Below are 20,556 nucleotides of genomic sequence, written 5' to 3'. Positions count from 1 at the left end.
TGGCCACCTCACGCCCAGCTCCCACTCCATCCTGCCCTGAGGACACACACGCAGTGCACTGAGGAAGGCAGAGGCATTTATTCCTTCCTGCCACCCCCGTGGGAAGCCTGGACCCAGGGGTCCACCAGCCCAGCACCCCTGGGTGGTCACTTTCTGCCAACATCTGCCAGCAAGTCTTGGTAGTAGCTCTGGGGTAGCCTGTAGTAGACTCGGGTCCTCTCCACGGCCCTGGCTGCTAGCAGCACTGCCCGCACAGATGCATAGCTGCCCGAGCCAGGGCTGTGTTCCACTGTGACAGTGGCCCGGGGGGAGCCTGCCAACAGCCTGGCCACGACTCCAGCCGCGCTCTGGCCCAGCGGCGCACCCTGCAGCTGGAAGGACACGGGTTGCCAGAGGCCCTGGCACAGCTCCAGCATATCTGTGAGCAGCTGTTCCCTGTAGCCACTGCTCAGCACTTCCTCGGGCCAGCCTGGTGCCACCGTCACATGGGGGAAAACCTCGGCCACAGCTGTAAGCAACTCCCTGCCAGTCACGTAGCCAGGGACCACAAAACTCCCGTGGGAGACTGTGGCCCCGACCCACACAGGCCTAGGCAGGTGGCCAAGGGTGGAGAGGGTGGCCATTGTGGCCAGGGATGGCCGGAGGGCTGTGGGCTCTGCTATGTGCACATGGATGCCCCAGCGTCCGGGGCGTGTGGCCAGCTGCAGCAGGCAGAACTCCAGTGTCAGGGCACGGCCATCTGGGGCACGTACAATGGGCACGGGGTCCCCAGCTGCAGGCTCCTGGAGGCCAACTTTCAGCAGGATCATGCCTTCTCTGTCTGGAAGAGACAATGGAGGCAGCAGCGGGGTAATGGGATCTGTCGATCAGATCCGGGTTCCAGGTGGAAGGGCTGCTTTATGAATGTGCCCGGGGCTCATCAGAATGACACAATGAGTTGCTAGCTCAGCTCTGGGCCCTTGCCTGTGGCTCAGCCCTGGGGCCCATGCCCGCCTCTCTTGCAGCGTGATGTGACTGAGGGCTCACAGGTGCTGAAGGCCAGGAGCCCCACACTTTTGACGGCACTGTACTCCCTACCTTGCAGCTGTGTTGCTATGGTAACAGAGATCTGAGGCAGCTTCCCCAAGTGTAGGAAACTCTCGTGGTTGAGCTAGGAGCACAGGGGCTGCAGGTGGACCTTACCTGGGAGTCGCACTGTTGCTGTGCTCCTGTTGCCCTGGATGTCAGGAACCAGCCACTCCACGCTCAGACCCTCATCCCCAGGGAGCTGGAGAAGGGGGATCAGGCTGCCTCCCGTGTAGTAGCTTTGCTTCCGTGAGGTGTTCACTGTGGGGCAAATTGCCAAGATGAAGAGGCCGCTGGTCACAGAGCCCTCTGTGCACCGCGCATCCTCTCTAAGCCTCACAGCAAGCTTCCTGGGAGCTGTAATTCCCTGTTTTATAGATTACAGGTGATTTGCCCAAGGTCCTACGGCCAGTAGGCAGGGTTGCTGGGATTGGGACCTGATGGAGCCAGGTCCATCTGGCCCCAAAGCTGGTATTCCTCCCCCTCACCAAGATGGCTCCCAAGGCAGGAATGTTGGGTCTGATGGGTCCCCTTTGAGATGGCCTAACTACAGGCTCTCCTAGGTTTGGAGTCAGGGGAGTGAGGTGTTTGGACAAGGTAGTGTCTGCATCACTGATTAGCAGGTACAGTGGAGGGGCCATTCTCTGAAATGCTAGAGTAAACCTTAGAGGAACTGTATTGCAAGGGGAAGCATATGGGGTTTGGAATTTGCTGGTACCAGTAGGAGCTGTGCCACGTTCAAGCTGAATGACTTTGTATAAATTACCTAACTGTTCTGAATCTCAGTTTCCCTATCTGTAAAATGGAATCCCTGCTTCACAGATCTATAAAGCTTAGCATACCCTACTGGGGTCTGGCATACAACTGATGCTTAAAACGATTCCTTCCTCCTATCCCTCCTAGGATTTTCCCCTTCCAGTGCCCCATCCCACCTAACTCTGCTGCCGTGTCTACCAAGTGCTGCCCTGTGCAGAATCCGGCCCCACCGCCCTTTCCCATGCTGCCCAGACCCCTCCCTACTGGCGAGCTGCTTGAACTGCGACAGGAGAGGCTCAAAGAGGTCATAGTAGACTTGGTGGGTGGCGGTGTTGTCCCGGACGTAGAGGAGATCGTCCACTGACACGGGGTCCGAGGTGGCCTGCCACAGCGTCAGGCTGTACCTGGGGTCCAGAGAGCCAGCTCAGTGCCTGCCTGGGCCCAGCAGCCCTCAGCCCCACTCCTGTGCTCAGAGCTGGGCCCGAGCTGGGCAGGGGAGGAAGGCTACCCTGCTTCCTGGGGGCAGAAGAAGCCACAGAGGCCTCGGCAACGATGACTGAGAGCAGAGGCTGAGAAGGAGGGGAGATGGACTGCCCTACCTCCTCACTTGGAGTGTCTATTTCTGGGTCCTGCCTTAGGAAGGAGACAAGGACAGAAGAGATGGGCACAGGGGGTGGGGTTAGAGGTCAGGTATGAAGAGGGGAAGGGGGCGGTCTCCAGTGGGGAGAGGCTGAGGAAGGTGGTGCTGGGCAGCTGGGGACAGAGTGCAGGGGTGGGGATGGGGCTTCCTCAATCCCTACAGAGCTATCCTGGGGCAGAGGCTGTAGGTGCAATCTGTGCCGCCCCAGGGAACAGCTGGCTTCCATGGGAGGAAGCTGTGGGAGGCAAACTGTGTCTCAGTGTAGACACTTTCCAATGGGCAGAGAGTTGTCTGCCAATGGACGGGCTGCCTCAGATGATAGTGAGCTCCCCATTACCGGAGGCATACAAGCAGAAAGCAGGGACATTGTAGAGCATGTGAGCACCAGCAGAGTCTGGACCAGATGATCAATAAGACCCTTCTAGCCATGAGCCTCTGGGATCTTCCGGGGGCATCAGCGCCTGGGAGCGGGTTTGGAGGGAGTGGGAGCTGTGGCAGGGGCCTGGGAGTCCTCACCTCTCAGATTGGCCCAGCAGCCAGCTGAAGTGGGGCCAGGCAGCCCGCACCATGACAGCCCGCACAGGGAAGGTGACCTTCTGTGGCAGTCCTTCCACCAGCCCCTGCATCTTCTCTACCATGGCTCGGGTATACGTCCCCTTTGGGAACAGGGGCAGGTAGAGGGTGGTCCAGCCTGGAGACAGGGTTACCTTAGAATACTTCTCCTGGACCAAGGCCAGGAACCTGCAGAGAATCAGAGATGCTGGTCTTTTAGAGCCCCTCCCTCATCTCCCGGGTTCCCATCACAGTGCTAAGAAGAGGCAGGATCTATTGCATCTATGATATAAGGGCACAGTCCTAAAGAACAGAAATGGCTTGCTCAAAGTCCCACAGTAGGGCATGGACTTTGGTGTCTGGGAGGTCTGGGTTTGGGTCCTGATTCTGTGACCTTGGGCAGCTCACCCAGCCCCTTTGATTCTCAAAGATGGCATCCTTTCAGGCAGGACAGGCCTTCGTAAACATACCCACATGGACGGGGGGGTTGCAATCTAAAGTCCCAGCTGTGGGATGTGGGTTCTCCCAGCTGTGAGAGTCTCCGAACTTTCATATTTTATTTAAAAATTTCATTCAAATTTTGCCTTGATGCAAATTTTAATAGGCAAATAATGTTACCCTCCCTCTCCCCAAATTATTGAGTAATTATCTTCACTCCAAGAAGGTGAACCATTATTTATCTTGGGCCACTGACTACATTTTCAATCTGCTGCTTTCCAAATGCACCTAAGTTTGAGAATCATGATAAATATTGGACGGATGGATTGTTGGCTGACTGGCTGGAAAGATGGATGGATGGATGGATGGGCGGTAAAGAGCATGGAGGTTACAGTCAGAAAGGCCTGGTTTTGAATCTTTCCTCTGCCAATTACTAGATTTAGGCAGGTCATTAACTTCAGTGAGATATTTCCTGTATTAAGTAAATGAAAATAATATTACCTACCTCATTCTCAAGTAAGAGTTAAGTGGTATTCTACAACTAGAGTACTTGAAAAGTGCCTGTGACACACAATAAACATTCAACAGATTGTGCCTCAATTATTGTCAGCTTTCTCATCTGCAAAATGGTGAGAAAAAATGCTCCTAACCTGGCATTGCTATGTGAAGATCAACTCAGATATATGCTCTCCTTTTAAGTGGCCCTTTGTAAACTGGAGCACACCATGCATGTGTTACGTGAGGGTGGTTGGTGGCAGTGCTGGGATTTCATGGGGGGCTAGGGAAGGAGTCAGTGCTTTAGAATTTTCTAGCAGGCCAAGTGTTGCCCTTGTCACTGGACTAGGACCTGTTTGCCCTCCAGGAATAAACACTGTAGTAAGGGTGACAAACCTGTAATCCAACAGTGATAGTTCAACGAAATCAGGACTGTTAGGAGAAAGTGTGAGTGAAGGCCCTCAGCGGCCTTGGATGTCAGGGAAGTTTCTGGGACAGGTAATGACTGGGCAAAGGTTCATCAGGAAATGGGGGAAAGGCATTCGAGGCAGAGGGAATAGCACGTGTGAAGGCTCAGACGTCAGACTACATGGTGTGGCTGGAAGCAAACTCAGCAAAGGTCCCCTGAGCACCTACTGTGCCAGATGTTGACGGAAGAGGATTGGACACAGCTGGGGCAGAGAGGCGAATACTCACTGTGTAGCATTGACTTCTATCGGGATGGGCATGTTGGGGCCCCTCAGGATGTCGGCATTGATCCATACAGGCCTCCGAACTCTCCCCTCCTCGGTCAGCCGCCGCAGGAGGTCCAGGGAGGGGCCCACGGCCTTGATGCTCTTGAAGTCTAGTTTGATGCCTGTGGGGAGAGGGCCAAGGGCTTGGGGAACTGGTCCCTCGTGCTCAAGGAAGAAGGAAACAGAAGACATGACTTCCTGGGACAGAGAGAGCAGGTATGGTATGTGTGTTGGGGGCAGGGAGGGAAGACAGGGACCAGATTCTCGCTGGGTGTGAAGAAGGGCTTTCAAACAGGCAGAGCTAACCTGGAGAGAAAGGACTTGCCTCTGTAGGAATGAGCTTCCGTCCCCCATCACCAAGGGGAGGAAGCAGATGGTGCGTAAGCGCTTGGGACTTGGGGCTGGTTCAGGGGTTGTCAAGCATCGGATGAAAAGGGACTGTGATTCTTGGACAGGCAGGCTCAGAGGGGCCTAAGCCACCTGAGCCTGAACAGCAGGAGGTGAGGCTGAGAAGTTAGAGAAAGATGTTGAAAGACAGGCCAAGGAGATCTCACTTTGTCCTGAGGACAGTGGGGAGCCATGGAGGGTTAAAGCAGGGGAGTGACGTGACAATTGGCATTTTGGAAAGCTCACTCAGGTAGGGGCTGAGTTTGGAAGCAGGAAGCCAGTGAGGAAGGAGGTCCAGGAGAAAGATGATGTGACTGGGGCTGGATCAGGGGGTAGGATTCAGGGTTAGAATTGGCAGATGCAGCAGCTGAGCGGATGTGGGGGATGAGGGAGAGACATTAGGGTGATGCCTGGATTCTGACTATCACTGGCAAAGAGACGTGGGAGGGGAAGGTGGAATGTGGCTTTTGAGCATGTTGTAACCAGTTCCACGGATTCAGGGCCCAGACATGTTTGGCCCTTTGCAGCTTACCCTGCACTTTTTCATCGCTCATCTCACTGATCTTCCCCGAGCCCAGGCCTCTAGAGCGGTGGGCTGGAAAGCCAAGGCAACGAGCAACTCCTGACGAGCACTGGACTAGCTTCCTAGTGGAAGGACCCCTGCACATGCGGCCTGAGGACCAGAGGGCTGGGCAGCTGGGGAGGGGCTGAGAGAGGTCCTTACCCTTCTGGGAAGAGGCCAGCACGGCCTCCAGCCACTGCTGTAGGGTGTTGTCACTGTAGATGGCTGGGGGGTGCGCCATGATGGGGACCCCTGTCTCGTTGACTGTGCCGAGCCCTTCTACCGTGACGTCTGCCTCCAGGGCCACAGCGTCACCTGTGCAAGAGGACAAACTCCATCTTGATTGGTTCCTTTTTTTTTTTTTTTTGCTGCACAACCTGTGGGATCCTAGTTCCCCGACCAGGGATTGAACCTGGGCCCCGGCAGTGAGAGCGCTGTGTCCTAACCACTGCACCACCAGGGAATTCCCAGATCATCTCCTTTTTTAAAGCAATTTTTCTCATCATCAAAGTATTACACATTTATTATACAACATTTGGAAAATACAGAAAAGCAGTAAGAGAAATATTCGCCCACATTTCTAAATTTTTGCTACTAAAAAATAATGATGCATATTTTATTCTGATTTTCTGATTTTTTTTTTTTAAATAAATGTATTTATTTATTTTTGGCTGTGTTGGGTCTTCGTTTCTGTGCGAGGGCTTTCTCTAGTTGCGGCGAGCGGGGGCCACTCTTCATCGCGGTGCGCGGGCCTCTCACTATCGCGGCCTCTCATTGTGGAGCACAGACTCCAGACGCGCAGGCTCAGTAGTTGTGGCTCACGGGCCCAGTTGCTCCGCAGCATGTGGGATCTTCCCAGACCAGGGCTCGAACCCGTGTCCCCTGCGTTGGCAGGCGGATTCTCAACCACTGCGCCACCAGGGAAGCCCTTCTGATTATTTTTTATCCTGACTTGAGGAAAGCATTTCCATTGTAGTTCACTTTTTGATGTATTTTCTTCCACTTTTATCTATGTATAGTTTTTTACACAGTTGGGAATACTCTGCATTTATAATTTTAATCTTTTTCTTTCAATAGTGACACATTTTTTACAATCTTTTCTATGTTTCATTAAAAAAAAAAAAGCTGCAAAAACCCTGATTGAGGGCACTCACCCTGCTTTAGTTAGCCACTCTCCCATTCCTGAGACCTCCTAGTAGTTTCTAAATTTTTGCTACTAACAAATAATTATGCATGTTTTATTCTGATTTTCTGATTATTTTTTATCCTGACAAGGAATTTGAGTCAGGGCCATGCAGGGTGTTTTTAAGGCCCATACTAACAAATTACTGTCTAGAAAAATTCTTCTGACTCATGTTCCTGCCAAGAATACGTAAGCTGGCCCATCTCCGGCACACTTACAGCACTGAGCATCATTATTTTTATCTTTTAAATGCACACAGTTAACTCCGTCAGGTGGCTGTGTGACGCCTGCTCCGAGAGTTCTGTCCAGGAGGGAGCTGAGGCCTTTCGGTGAGAAACAGGCCAGAAGAGCCGGCCAGGGTCTCTGTCTAAGGAATGGAGTGGAGGGCAGGCAGGGTCTCTGTCTAAGGAATGGAGTGGAGGGAAGGCGGGGTCGTTCTCAGCTCCTGCCCCATCACAGACAGTTGGCATCAGAGGGCCTCTTGTGTTTGACACTCGCAGCCTCTTGACTCGAGCTCTGCTCCCCTCCAAGTCCATTCTGCACACGGCCACTAGAGTGAGTATTCCAAACACGTACCTGATCGTGTCACTTCTGTTAAAAAATCAAAACGTCCCTGCCCATTGTCCTAAGAGTCCAAGCTAAATGCCTTACCATAGTCTGTGAGGTCCTGCATGACCAGGCCTGGCAAACTTTCCCATCTCATCTCGAGTCCCTCTCTCCCTCAATCTCTAGCTTCCAGCCACTCCTGTTTCTCCAACATTAATGTGCACACAAATCACCCAGGAACTGTTAAAATGCAAGTTCTGCTCAGTAGGTCTGGGGTGGGGCCCAAGATGTCTAACAATCTCCCCCGTGATGCCCATGCTGCTGGTCCGTGGCCCACACTTTGCGTATCGATGCTCAAATATCTTGTCTTCCTTTCTCTGGGCTCTTACACATGGCTGTTGTCTTGGCAACACTTCCCTCCGCAGCTTTACTAGGCCACCTCCAGCTCATCTGTGGGTGTTGGCTTAAAATATCAAGGAGGCCATCCCTAAACCACACATCCAGTCTAAGTTAGGTTGCCAGCTTCTCCTTTGAGTGCTCAGCCCCCATGTAATTACTCATTTAGCACCAGCTTTCCTGAGTGTAAGTGCCAGGGAGCAGGGTTCGGGTCTGTGTTGCCCATCACTTGGATTTCCAGTGCCAAGACAATACTAGGCCTAAAAATGGACCTTCAAAAATGTTTGTTGGATGAGAAAAGACTGAATGAATGGGTGATAGAAAAGTTAAGATCAACCAGCGCAGGTTCAGAAAGGTGATAGAGCTTGCCCAAAGTCGCAGAGAATTTTTGCAGATTTCTTTAAAATCTAGGTGTCTGGATTTCCAGGAGGGGGAGGAAGCTGAGTGCCAGGCTGTCCCCAGCACTGAGCCAGGCACTTTGCATTGTCCCATTTCATCCTCATATTATACCTCCTGGCCAGAGCTCTGGACTCCCTGGAGTCCTCACGGGCAAGATGGAGACGAGCCTCCCCGGGCCGTGACTACAGGACATGAACATAAAGGCACGTTGTAAACTGTGAAGGGCTATATGAAGGTAGCCTTTATTTTTATGGCTTGAACACAAAGCACTTTCTTTTCTTAACTTTCGGTTACCTGGGAATGCAAAGAGAGGGGTCCAAAGGGTTTGGGGCCCATCAAGGCCCAGAGAAGCCAGGCCCGAGGGGGGCAACTGGGCAGGTAAGAGGGTAGTTCAAGAGAATGGATACTGAAGGGTCTCCTTCCCTATCTAACGGGAGCCAGTTCCGGTCTGAGGAGGGTGGGGGCACTCTGGGAGGGAGCCAGGGCTGGAACCCAGGTCTCTGAGTCCCGGTGAACCTCCGATGCTGCTGCCTTGCTGCCTCCCTTGAGACACTGTGAGCCCCTTGAACACAGGGCCACATCTCATTCATGTCTAAACCTCCTCCTGAGCTGGGTGCAGAGTAGGGGCCCAGCAAACGCTCAGTGAAGTGGACTAAAGACTGATGGACCTAACCTACCTCCTTGCGATCGCCACCTGGATCCAGCTTCCTCCCGAAGTCTCCTCCCTTGTCATTTACACCTGTTATGTGCCTTCCAGATGCTGAATCTGGGGGGCCAACTTGCTTGAGTGGGGGTGTGAAGGAACAGGAGATGAGGAAAGGATCAGGTTTCTGCAGCCACAGTAGGAGTCCTGGTCCTCAGGGGCGCAGTCAGGTGGGAAAGAGTGATGTTCTCCAGAGGGAGCCCACAGGAAGTTACCAGACCCTCCTTCCCCTCCCCCACATGCCAGGAGCTCTATGCATCACGTCTGGCAGGAGAGCGCTGTGGCTGAGTGTGCAGATCCTGAACCCAAGGCTGCTAGCTTCCAGTCCCAGCTCTAACACTTGCAAGCTGTGTGACCTTGGGCAAGTTACTGGACCTCTCTGTGCTTCCTGTCCCCTCGTTTACTAGAAGTAAATAATAAAATATCCTTTATTAGGCATTCACTAAGTATTAATTATCATTTACGTGGAGTAGCTCACTTAACTAGGGTGAGCAGATGTCCCCATTTGCCTGGGATAGTCTGGTGTATTCCTGTTGTTTCAGCATAATTATTAATAATGACCTCTTTCACTATCAAAAGTGCCCTGGTTTGGATGATAAATGATATGGTCATCCTACCAGCCCACATTTTGCAGAGGGAAAAACTGAGCTGCAGATGGGTGAAGTCACCTGTCCCAAATCACTCCTCTGGTAAATGATAAAAGGTAGAATTTGAACCCAGTCTGTCTGCCTCCTAGGCCTTTGCTGTGGCCCCTCCCCTCCACATGGGTGTCCAGTCACGTTCAAGGTGACTTCACCGGCCTAACCCTGGCCTACCATTGGCACCCCCACCCGAGGGTCCCCACCTCAGTCGTGGAGCCACCCTCCTCCCAGAGACCTACCCCAGGGACCTAGCAGGACCCTCAGGGAGAAAACTGGGCCTGGGGTCCTCCGCACCCCTGCAGCTATGCTAAGGGGTGCCTCTGCACGCTCCATGCTGTTGGGCACTGCCTGGTTGGGGCCCTTAGCTTTCTTCTTGGCCAAGGTCCCAACTTGGTGGGGCCTGATCCCTTACCTGCTGCCCCAGGGCTGACCTGGGATGAGCCTGGGGCTGGCAGATCCTCTTGGCTTTCCCTCAGGCTTTATCTGCCAGATAAGGGCCCTCCCTCTTGCCAGGGAGTTCTCTGGCCTCTTATCACCCAAGTCTGGCCATTAGCCTCCCGATCCTGAAGCAGCAGCAAACTGGCTCCACCCAGCCTGTGATGGCCTCTCCTCTGCTGACCGCCAAGCCTGCCTCCTCCAGGAAGTCTCCCTTAGGACTCATTCATTCATTCAGCAAACCTTTCCAAGATGCTCATTCCCAGGCTCTCTGCTGGTGACTCTGCAGGAGTAAGAGCCAGAGGCCTGGCGCCTAGGTCTTGCTCTGCTTCAGACCTACTGTGTGACCTTGGACAAGACCCTCTGGATCTCACTTTCCTAAAATTGAGGGATTTTGGTGGAGCAGTGGTTCTCAAAGTGTGATCCTGGGGCCAGCAACATCAATGTCACCTGGGAACTTATTAGAAATGCAAATTCTCAGGCTCCGCCCCAGAACAACTGAATCTGAAACTCCAGGGCTGGGGCTAGCAATGTGTTTTCTGAAGCATGCTCAAATTTGGGGACCCTTCCTTTTATCTTGAATAGTCACTGCTTTAGAGTTTACAAGCACATACGTGAACATGATCTAATGAGCTTCCCCATAGTCCCGGAAGAGTGATCTTCCCTTTTGAACTGGGCCAGGCATAATGCAGTGGCTTAGAGCGTGGGAGCGGACCACTGGGTGCTCCAATGCTGGCTTAGCCACTTTCAAACACTGTGACCTTAGTGTGAAGTTAGGTAAGTCACCTAACTTTTCTGAGCCTCCATTTTTCTTCTGTCGAATGGCACCCACAAAACAGGCTGCTCTTAGTCCCAGGAGACCCACGTGGAATGTGAGTGTGTGTCCCCACAGGGAGTGGTTGCTGACTGGCTGCCGTGATCATTCTGAATCAGAGGCTCAGGAATTACACAGTTTGCTCAGGCTTCCACAGCTCGTTTTTGGTAGCGCTGGCACTCAAACATCTTCTGGCTCTTTAGACTTTGAGGACAAAGGCCTCCTTAGCAGGGAAGCTGTCTCCTGACAAGGCCTGGGAGGAAGGGCAGGATGTGACCTTGGAACCAGACATCTCTGCACAACCTGAGCCAGTCACTTAACCTCTGAGCCCCCACTTTCTCAAGTGGAGGATGGCAAGAACGCGGCGATACCCATCCTAATGCCACCTCATAGGTAATGCTGTCTTAGCCCCACCTCCGCTCTCCCTCCATTGCCTCCACCTCTGCCCCAGCCTGCCCCAGTCCTGGCAACTGGACTTACTGCTGAGGGCAGCCCTCATCTCCTTCTGGCTGTTGGCAGCATGGTACCAGGTGACCAGCAGGCCGTCGTGTTGGCTGATCTGACCCTGACTCAGCAGGTAGTCCAGCATGTCCGCGTCGGAGCGGCAGTCCGCATCCTGCTCACAGCCTGGAATCAAGGCGAAGGGAACTGTTAGCATTAGTTCTTGCCCCAGACCAAGACTCTCATCCGTACATCCTACTAACCCTCCTTGGGCCCCGGGGAGTGTCTAGCACGCCATCTAGCAGAGACAGTGGACCCCAGATTCATCAGTACTGGGAGAGAGAGAAATACGTGGGGTCCTGGGCACAATGATGCTCTGAACCAGCCTGCGGATGTTGGGAAGTTCACTGATAAGGGAACATTTAAGGGAGACCTAGAAGGATGGGTGTGTAAATTTGACCAAAATAGGGGACTAGGTTATTTCAGACAGAGAGAACAGTATAAGCAAGGGTTTGACCATAGGAAATATATGGTTGCCTAAAGGAATGGCCATTGGCCTGGTACAGAATGCAGAGAAATGGAATAGGGCAAGATTGGAAGAGGGCTGTGATCCAGTTGTAAATGGCTTTGGGAGCTAGCAAAGGAGTTGGGTGTGTGCTGGAGACAGCAAACTAGGTTTATGTTTAGAAAGATCTCCTTACACAGTGGTTAAGAATATGCCTGCCAATGCAGGGGACACGGGTTCAAGCCCTGGTCCGGGAAGATCCCACATGCCACAGAGCAACAAAGCCCGCGTGCCGCAACTGCTGAGCCACGTGCTGCAACTGCTGAGCCCACGTGCTGCAACTACTGAAGCCTGTGTGCCTAGAGCCCATGCTCCGCAACAAGAGAAGCCACTGCAATGAGAAGCCCATACGCTGCAACGAAAAGCCCATACACTGCAATGAAGAGTAACCCCTGTTTGCCACAACTGGAGACAGCCCGCATGTAGCAATGAAGACCCAACACAGCCAAAAATAATAAATAAATAAAAATTAAAAAAAAAAAAAGCAAAGAGCTCCTTGGTGGCAGACCGAACATGGGCTGGTGTGAGCAGGCTGGCAGCAGAGACTGTGTGGGAGGGGGAGGGCTGCTGCAGGGGTCCAGCAGGAGACAGAGGCTTGAGAGGTCATGGTGGGCAGGGATGGAGGGTAGAGGATGGGAAGGAAGAGCCTCGAGGCACAGGACTGAAGATACAGGCAAGAGGCAGGAGGAAGAGAGGCTGCTCCCAGGTCCCCGTGTGGATGGAGGACCCTTCACCAGGAGAGGGCGCAGAGGGGAAAGGGAAAGTTCAGCTCAGTCAGCTGAATTTGAGATGCCCGCGTGACCCTCCAAGAAGGAATGTTCATCTGGGGGCACAGAAGGAGGTCTGGGCTGAAGACCAAGGTTCATTGGTCCTCAGGTAACTGAAGCCTGGTAAAAAAGGAAGGGAAAGTTAATGGGACTGTCTGTTGGGGATCAAGTCTTGGTGGGGTTGGTGATGGGAGGGGCAGGTAGAGCTGTGGATAGAGGAGAGTCTTGGTAGGGAGGGGAGAGGAGGCCATCAGGGCTGTCAATGGGGACAGAACCTTCTGGGGGCAAGGAGTGAGGGATGGGGGAAGCCGACCAGATGGCATGACCGGGAAGCTCCTACCTGGCAGGATGCCCTGCTGCAGCGAGAAACACAGGATCATCCCGATGATGAACACCAGAGCCACACTGGCACTGCTGACAAGGGCCCACTTCGAACACTTCGAGCACCCCTTCTTGTAGGCCATGATGACCCTCTCTGGGAAATGCCCCACACTCCTCGCGGTGCAGAGTCTCCTGAGGCTCTCAGAGCTGGGATTGGATGGGATGCAGGAGCCTTAGCAGCACCTAATTCTCCCCCGGCGGGCTAGGAAAATGTCCCAGAAGACAGCTCCCGTAGTCCCTCCTACCTTCCCGCCCTCCTCCTCCTCCTCTTTCTCTCCCAGGATCTTAACAGGTCAAGCAGAAAATCCTGCCACCTCCAAAATGACCTTTGAGCACATTAGGAGGCAGCAGAGGATGTTAGACTGAGCCCCACCTGCTGCTTGTCTGCCCCTGCCTGGGAGTTGGGGGACCAGGGATCTAGATCCAGCTTGACTTTGCTTTTCTGAAGACCTGGAGGTATTCTTCCCCTGCATAAAAGGAGACACATAGATGGTACTTCCCTCTTTCTGCCCTGCCCCAGGGAGTCACAAAGGTCAGGCAAGGGTGGGTGACAAGGACAGATTAGATCTGCTGGAGGAATATGAATTTTCCTTCTATCCCAGATAGATTATCTACCTGAGATTGAAAGTGATAGGCCGGGAGGGCAGGGGGGAAGATGGCAGAGTAGAAGGACGGGCGCTCACTCCCTCTTGCGAGAGCACCGGAATCACAACTGAACGATCATCAATAGGAAGACACTGGAACTCACCAAAAAAGATACCCCACATCCAAAGACAAAGGAGAAGCCACAATGAGATGGTAGGATGGGAGCAATCACAATAAAATCAAATCCCATAACTGCTGGGTGGTTGACTCACAAACTGGAGAACACTTATACCACAGAAGTGCACCTACTGGAGTGAAGGTTCTGAGCCCCACGTCAGCCTTCCCAACCTGGGGGTCTGGCAACGGGAAGAGGAATTCCTAGAGAATCAGACTTTGAAGGCTAGCGGGATTTGATTGCAAATCGACAGGGCTGAGGGAAACAGAGACTCCACTCTTGGAGGGCACACACAAAGTAGTGTGCACATCGGGACCCAGGGGAAGGAGCAGTGACCCCATAGGAGATTGAACCAGACCTACCTGCTAGTGTTGGAGGGTCTCCTGCCGAGGCGGGTTGTGGCTGTGGCTCACAGTGGGGACAAGGACACTGGCAACAGAAGTTCTGGGAAGTACTCCTTGGCGTGAGCCCTCCCGGAGTCCACCATTAGTCCCACCAAAGAGCCGGGTAGGCTCCAGTGTTGGGTTGCCTCAGGCCAAACAACCAACAGGGAGGGAACCCAGCCCCACCCACCAGCAGACAAGGGGATTAAAGTTTTACTGAGCTCTGCCCACAGGAGCAACACCCAGCTCTACCCACCACCAGCCCCTCCCATTAGGAAACTTGCACAAGCCTCTTAGGTAGCCTCATCCACCAGAGGGCAGATAGCAGAAGCAAGTAAAACTACAATTCTGCAGCCTGTGGAAGGAAAACCACATTCACAGAAAGATAGACAAAATGAAAAGGCAGAGGACTTTGTACCAGATGAAGGAACAAGATAAAGCCCCAGAAAAACAACTAAATGAAGTGGAGATAGGCAAACTTCCAGAAAAAGAGTTCAGAATAATGATAGTGAAGATGATCCAGGACCTCAGAAAAAGAATGGAGGCAAAGATTGAGAGGATGCGAGAAATGTTTAACAAAGACCTAGAAGAATTAAAGAACAAACAAACACCTAGAAGAATTAAAGAACAAACAAACAGAGATGAACAATACAACAACTGAAATGAAAAATACACTAGAAGGAATCAATAGCAGAATAACTGAGGCAGAAGAATGGATAAGTGACCTGGAAGGCAGAATGGTGGATTCACTGCCACGGAACAGAATAAAGAAAAAAGAATGAAAAGAAATGAAGACAGCCTAAGAGACCTCTGGGACAACATTAAATGCACCAACATTCGCATTATAGGGGTCCCAGAAAGAGAAGAGAGAGAGAAAGGACCGAGAAAATATTTGAAGAGATTATAGTTGAAAACTTCCCTAACATGAGAAAGGAAATAGCCACCCAAGTCCAGGAAGCACAGAGAGTCCCATACAGGATAAACACAAGGAGAAACATGCCGAGACACATAGTAGTCAAATTGGTAAAAATTAAAGCCAAAGAAAAATTATTGAAAGCAGCAAGGGAAAAACAAATAACATACAAGGGAACTCCCATAATGTTAACAGCTGATTTCTCAGCAGAAACTCTGCAAGCCAGAAGGGAGTGGCGTGATATACTTAAAGTGATGAAATGGAAGAACCTACAACCAAGATTACTCTACCTGGCAAGGATCTCATTCAGATTCGATGGAGAAATCAAAAGCTTTACAGACAAGCAAAAGCTAAGGGAATTCAGCACCACCAAACCAGCTCTACAACAAATGCTAAAGGAACTTCTCTAAGTGGGAAACACAAGAGAAGAAAAGGACCTACAAAAACAAACCCCTAACAATTAAGAAAATGGTAATAGGAACATACATATTGATAATTACCTTAAATGTGAATGAATTAAATGCTTCAACCAAAAGACCCAGGCTCGCTGAATAGATATAAAAACAAGACCCATCTATATGCTGTCTATATGCTGAAGAGACCCACTTCAGACCTAGGGACACATACAGACTGAAAGTGAGGGGATGGAAAAAGATATTCCATGCAAATGGAAATCAAAAGAAAGCTGGAGTAGCAATACTCATATCAGATAAAATAGACTTAAAAATAAAGAATGTTACAAGAGACAAGGAAGGACACTACATAATGATCAAGGGATCAATCCAAGAAGAAGATATAACAATTACAAATATATATGCACCCAACATAGGAGCACCTCAATACATAAGGCAACTGCTAACAGCTATAAAAGAGGAAATCGACAGCAACACGGTAATAGTGGGGGACTTTAACACCTCACTTACACCAATGGACAGATCATCCAAACAGAAAATTACTAAGGAAACACAAGGTTTAAATGACACAATAGACCCGTTAGATTTAATTGATATTTATAGGACATGCCATACAAAAACAGCAAATTACATTTTCTTCTCAAATGCACACGGAACATTCTCCAGGATAGATCACATCTTAGGTCACAAAATCAAGCCTCAGTAAATTTAAGAAAATTGAAATCATATCAAGCATCTTTTCTGACCACAACACTATGAGATTAGAAATGAATTACAGAGAAAAAAAATGTAAAATCACAAACACATGGAGGCTAAACAATACGTTACGAAATAACCAAGAGATCACTAAAGAAATCAAAGAGGAAATCAAAAAATACCTAGAGACAAATTACAATGAGAACACGACAATCCAAAACCTATGGGATGCAGCAAAAGCAGTTCTAAGAGGGAAGTTTATAGCAATACAAGCCTACCTCAAGAAACAAGAAAAATCTCAAATAAACAATCTAACTTTACACCTAAAGGAACTAGAGAAAGAAGAACAAACAAAACCCAAAGTTAGTAGAAGGAAAGAAATCATAAAGATCAGAGCAGAAATAAATGAAATAGAAACAAAGAAAACAATAGCACAGATCAATAAAACTAAAATCTGGTTCTTTGAGAAGATAAACAAAATTGATAAACCATTAGCCAGACTCATCAAGAAAAAGAGGGAGAGGACTCAAATCAATAAAATTAGAAAGAAAAAAGGAGAAGTTATGACAGACACCACAGAAATACAAAGCATCCTAAGAGACTACTACAAGCAACTCTATGCCAATAAAATGGACAACCTGAAAGAAATGGACAAATTCTTAGAAAGGTAAAACCTTCCAAGACTGAACCAGGAAGAAATAGAAAACATGAACAGACTACTCACAAGTAATGAAATTGAAACTGTGATTAAAAATCTTTCAACAAACCAAAGTCCAGGACCAGATGGCTTCACAGGTGAATTCTATCAAGCATTTAGAGACGAGCTAACACCCATCTTTCCCAAACTCTTCCAAAAAATTGCAGAGGGAGCAACACTCTGAAACTCATTCTACGAGGCCACCATCACCCTGATTCCAAAACCAGACAAAGATATTACAAAAAAAGAAAATTACAGACCAATATCACTGATGAACATAGATGCAAAAATCCTCAACAAAATAGTAGCAAACAGAATCCAACAACACATTAAAAGGATCATACACCATGATCAAGTGGGATTTATCCCAGGGATGCAAATATTCTTCAATATATGCAAATCAATCAACGTGATACACCATATTAACAAATTGAAGAATAAAAACCATATGATCATCTCAATAGATGCAGAAAAAGCTTTTGACAAAATTCAACACCCATTTATGATAAAAACTCTCCAGAAAGTGGGCATAGAGGGAACGTACCTCAACATAATAAAGGCCATATATGACAAACCCACAGCAAACATCATTTTCAATGGTGAAAAACTGAAAGCATTTCCTTTAAGATCAGGAACGAGACAAGGATGTCCACTCTCACCACTATTATTCAACATAGTTTTGGAAGTCCTAGCCACGGCAATCAGAGAAGAAAAAGAAATAAAAGGAATACAAATTGGAAAAGAAGTAAAACTGTCACTGTTTGCAGATGACATGATACTCTACATAGAGAATCTTAAAGATGCCACCAGAAAACTATTACAGCTAATCAATGAATTCGGCAAATTTGCAGGATACAAAATTAATGCACAGAAATCTCTTGCATTCCTATACAGTAATGATGAAAAATCTGAAAGAGAAATGAAGGAAACACTCCCATTTACCCCTGCAACAAAAAGAATAAAATACCTAGGAATAAACCTACCGAGGGAGACAAAAGACCTGTATACAGAAAACTATAAGATACTGATGAAAGAAATTAAAGATGATCCAAACAGATGGAGAGATATACCATGTTCTTGGATCGGAAGAGTCAACATTGTGAAAATGACTATACTACTCAAAGCAATCTACAGATTCAATGCACTCCCTATCAAATTATCAATGGCATTTTTTACAGAACTAGAACAAAAAATCTTAAAATTTGCATGGAGACACAAAAGACCCCAAATATCCAAAGCAGTCTTGAGGGAAAAAAACAGAGCTGGAGGAATCAGGCTCCCTGACTTCAGACTATACTACAAAGCTACAGTAATCAAGACAATATGGTACTGACACAAAAACAGAAATATAGATCAATGGAACAGGATAGAAAGCCCAGAGATAAACCCACGCACCTATGGTCAACTAATCTATGACAAAGGAGGTAAGGGTATACAATGGAGCAAAGACAGTCTCTTCAATAAGTGGTGCTGGGGAAACTGGACAGCTACATGTAAAAGAATGAAATTAGAACACTCCTTAACACCATACACAAAAATAAACTCAAAATGGATTAAAGACCTAAATGTAAGACTGGACACTATAAAACTCTTAAAGAAAAACATAGGCAGAACACTCTTTGACATAAATCACAGCAAGATCTTTTTTGATCCACCTCCTAGAGTAATGGAAATAAAAACAAAAATAAACAAATGGGACCTAATGAAACTTCAAAGCTTTTGCACAGCAAAGGAAACCACAAATAAGACGAAAAGACAACCCTCAGAATGGGAGAAAATATTTGCCAACGAATCAACGGACAAAGGGTTAATCTGCAAAATATATAAACAGCTCATGCAGCTCAATATTAAAAAGCAAACAACCCAATCCAAAAATGGGCAGAAGACCTAAATAGACATTTCTCCAAAGACATACAGATGGCCAAGGAGCACATGAAAAGCTGCTCAACATCACTAATTATTAGAGAAATGCAAATCAAAACTACAATGAGGTATCACCTCACACCAGTTAGAATGGGCATCATCAGAAAATCTGCAAACAACAAATGCTGGAGAGGGTGTGGAGAAAAGGGAACCCTCTTGCACTGCTGGTGGGAATGTAAATTGATACAGCCACTATGGAGAACAGTATGGAGGTTCCTTAAAAAACTAAAAATAGAATTACCATATGACCCAGCAATCCCACTACTGGGCATATACCCAGAGAAAACCATAATTCAAAAAGACACATGCACCCCAATGTTCATTGCAGCATTATTTACAATAGCCAGGTCATGGAAGCAAGCTAAATGTGCATCGACAGACGAATGGATAAAGAAGATGTGGTGCATATATACAATGGAATATTACTCAGCCATAAAAAGGAACGAAATTGGGTCATTTGTAGAGACATGGATGGATCTAGAGACTGTCATACAGAGTGAAGTAAGTCAGAAAGAGAAAAACAAATATTGTATATTAATGCATATATGTAGAACCTAGAAAAATGGTACAGATGAACTGGTTTGCAGGGCAGAAATAGAGATACAGATGTAGAGAACAAACATATGGACACCAAGCGGGGAAAGTGGTGGTAAGGGGGGTGGTGTGATGAATTGGGAGATTGGGACTGACATGTATACACTAATATGTATAAAATATATAGCTAATAAGAACCTGCTGTATAAAAAAATAAAGTTCAAAAATTCAAAAAAAAAAATGGAAGGGGGCAGTTTTAGGAAAAAAAAAAAAGAAAAGAAAGTGATAGGCCTGGCATGCTGGCCTGGGTTGCTGCAGGCCACTCCTGAGTCCACAGGGAAGGGACTGAGTCACCAGCTGGCACAGAGGGTGTCCTATGGACCCCAGTGTGGGAAGGCAGTTAGAAACTGTCCCTATTTCAGGGAACCTGGAGTTTAAATGAGTCCAAGAATCACCTGTAATGTGCACAGGGGCTTGTGCTTAGAGAGGTGCACGGAGAAATCCAGCAGGGTCCCTGGTGACTGACTCAAGTGTATGTGTGTAGGAGCGACTAGAAGGACGCCCAGGTGGGCAGATGGAGGGAATCTGGGAAGCAAGGAGCAGGTCAGGAGGGAATTTGGTTCAGGCCTCCTGGAGTCCTGGGGGCTCTGTGTCATCCCTGAAGAGCTGTCCAGGAAGGAACTAGATACAGAGGTCTGGGGCTCTGGACCAAACAAGGTGTGAGCATCATTTCCTGCCCAAGGCAAAGAGAGAAGGGGATGGAGGCAGACCTTTGGAGACCACTGACTTTAGGGATGATGGGGGAAGAGAAATCAGTCAAGCATAGTGGGACAGTACAGCGAGAGGTTGGGGGGGGGGGGTCCCGGGAGCCAACGGAAAGGTCACTTTGAGAAGAAAGGGGTGGTCATCTGTTCCTGGAGATGGAGACCCATAAGGACAGCAAGGTGCCCCCAGATTCAACAATAAGAAGAGTAACGGTGATGTTGGAGAGGGCAGCGTCCACGGACTCCATTTACAATGGGACCGTCACTCTTTTTGATTACAGTATCTAATGCCGATGCTGGACAAATCTCTTTTTTGAAAGAAAAATCCAGAACTTAGCTCTTACAATTGACCAGGGCTCTCCACATACAAACAGCCCTCGTTTTAGAATTGTGTGCTTATTTAGTCTTTGTGACACTCTTATGGGGGAAGCATCACCCCCACTTCTCAGATAAGAGAGTGGGAGTGGGTCAGCAGCAGAGCTGGGGGATATGAGCCTGGGTCTTTCCGCCCAGCAGGCAGTGTGCTGCCCGCCCCTGGAAAGGATGCTGGTGAATTCTGAGGCACTGAGCTTT

General features: G+C 48.9%; 2 protein-coding genes across 11 annotated transcripts in view; one reads left to right on the top strand and one right to left on the bottom strand.

The window, feature by feature from the left end:
* Positions 1 to 8,597, top strand: part of ACOT11 (acyl-CoA thioesterase 11) — a 58,572-nt gene extending 49,975 nt beyond the window's left edge. The window contains exons 16-17 of one of the 5 annotated variants that reach the window (XM_082357069.1): positions 7,072 to 7,367; positions 7,545 to 8,595. In XM_082357069.1, coding sequence (XP_082213195.1) covers positions 7,072 to 7,320 — 249 coding nt within the window. In that variant the 3' untranslated portion in view covers positions 7,321 to 7,367; positions 7,545 to 8,595. Of the gene's footprint in view, positions 1 to 7,071 lie in introns of all 5 variants that reach the window. The other 4 variants (XM_082357068.1, XM_082357072.1, XM_082357073.1 and 1 more) reach the window with 4 other exon arrangements.
* FAM151A (family with sequence similarity 151 member A) lies at positions 57 to 15,001 on the bottom strand. Of its 6 annotated transcripts, none has more exons than XM_082357604.1 (10): positions 14,023 to 15,001; positions 13,649 to 13,841; positions 12,860 to 13,047; positions 11,227 to 11,373; positions 5,792 to 5,944; positions 4,643 to 4,802; positions 2,978 to 3,202; positions 2,086 to 2,225; positions 1,183 to 1,326; positions 57 to 820 (listed from the first exon to the last, which is right to left on the bottom strand). In XM_082357604.1, exons 3-10 carry the CDS (start codon positions 12,981 to 12,983, stop codon positions 147 to 149), a joined length of 1,767 nt encoding a protein of 588 aa, XP_082213730.1. In that variant the 5' UTR covers positions 12,984 to 13,047; positions 13,649 to 13,841; positions 14,023 to 15,001; the 3' UTR covers positions 57 to 146. The 6 variants fall into 6 exon arrangements, with proteins under 6 accessions (XP_082213730.1, XP_082213729.1, XP_082213727.1 ...); XM_082357603.1 differs by lacking the exon at positions 13,649 to 13,841 and adding an exon at positions 13,274 to 13,367; XM_082357601.1 differs by lacking the exon at positions 13,649 to 13,841 and having other exon boundaries at positions 12,860 to 13,102.
* Between the last annotated feature and the right edge of the window lie 5,555 nt (positions 15,002 to 20,556).

This window comes from Balaenoptera borealis (assembly GCF_965194805.1).
Source record: "Balaenoptera borealis genome assembly, chromosome: 1".
In the NCBI taxonomy this organism is placed as follows: domain Eukaryota; kingdom Metazoa; phylum Chordata; class Mammalia; order Artiodactyla; family Balaenopteridae; genus Balaenoptera; species Balaenoptera borealis.
This window is presented reverse-complemented; position numbering and strand designations above follow the sequence as displayed.

Bases quoted from the DNA above. Each gene is read 5' to 3' on its own strand.
- FAM151A (XM_082357604.1), bottom strand. From the start codon at position 12,983: ATGGCCTACAAGAAGGGGTGCTCGAAGTGTTCGAAGTGGGCCCTTGTC. The intron at 4,803-5,791 runs GTAAGGACCTCT...CTCTCCCCACAG, and splicing joins GCTGGCCTCTTCCCAGAAGG to GCATCAAACTAGACTTCAAG. The intron at 3,203-4,642 runs GTGAGTATTCGC...GATTCTCTGCAG, and splicing joins ATAGAAGTCAATGCTACACA to GTTCCTGGCCTTGGTCCAGG.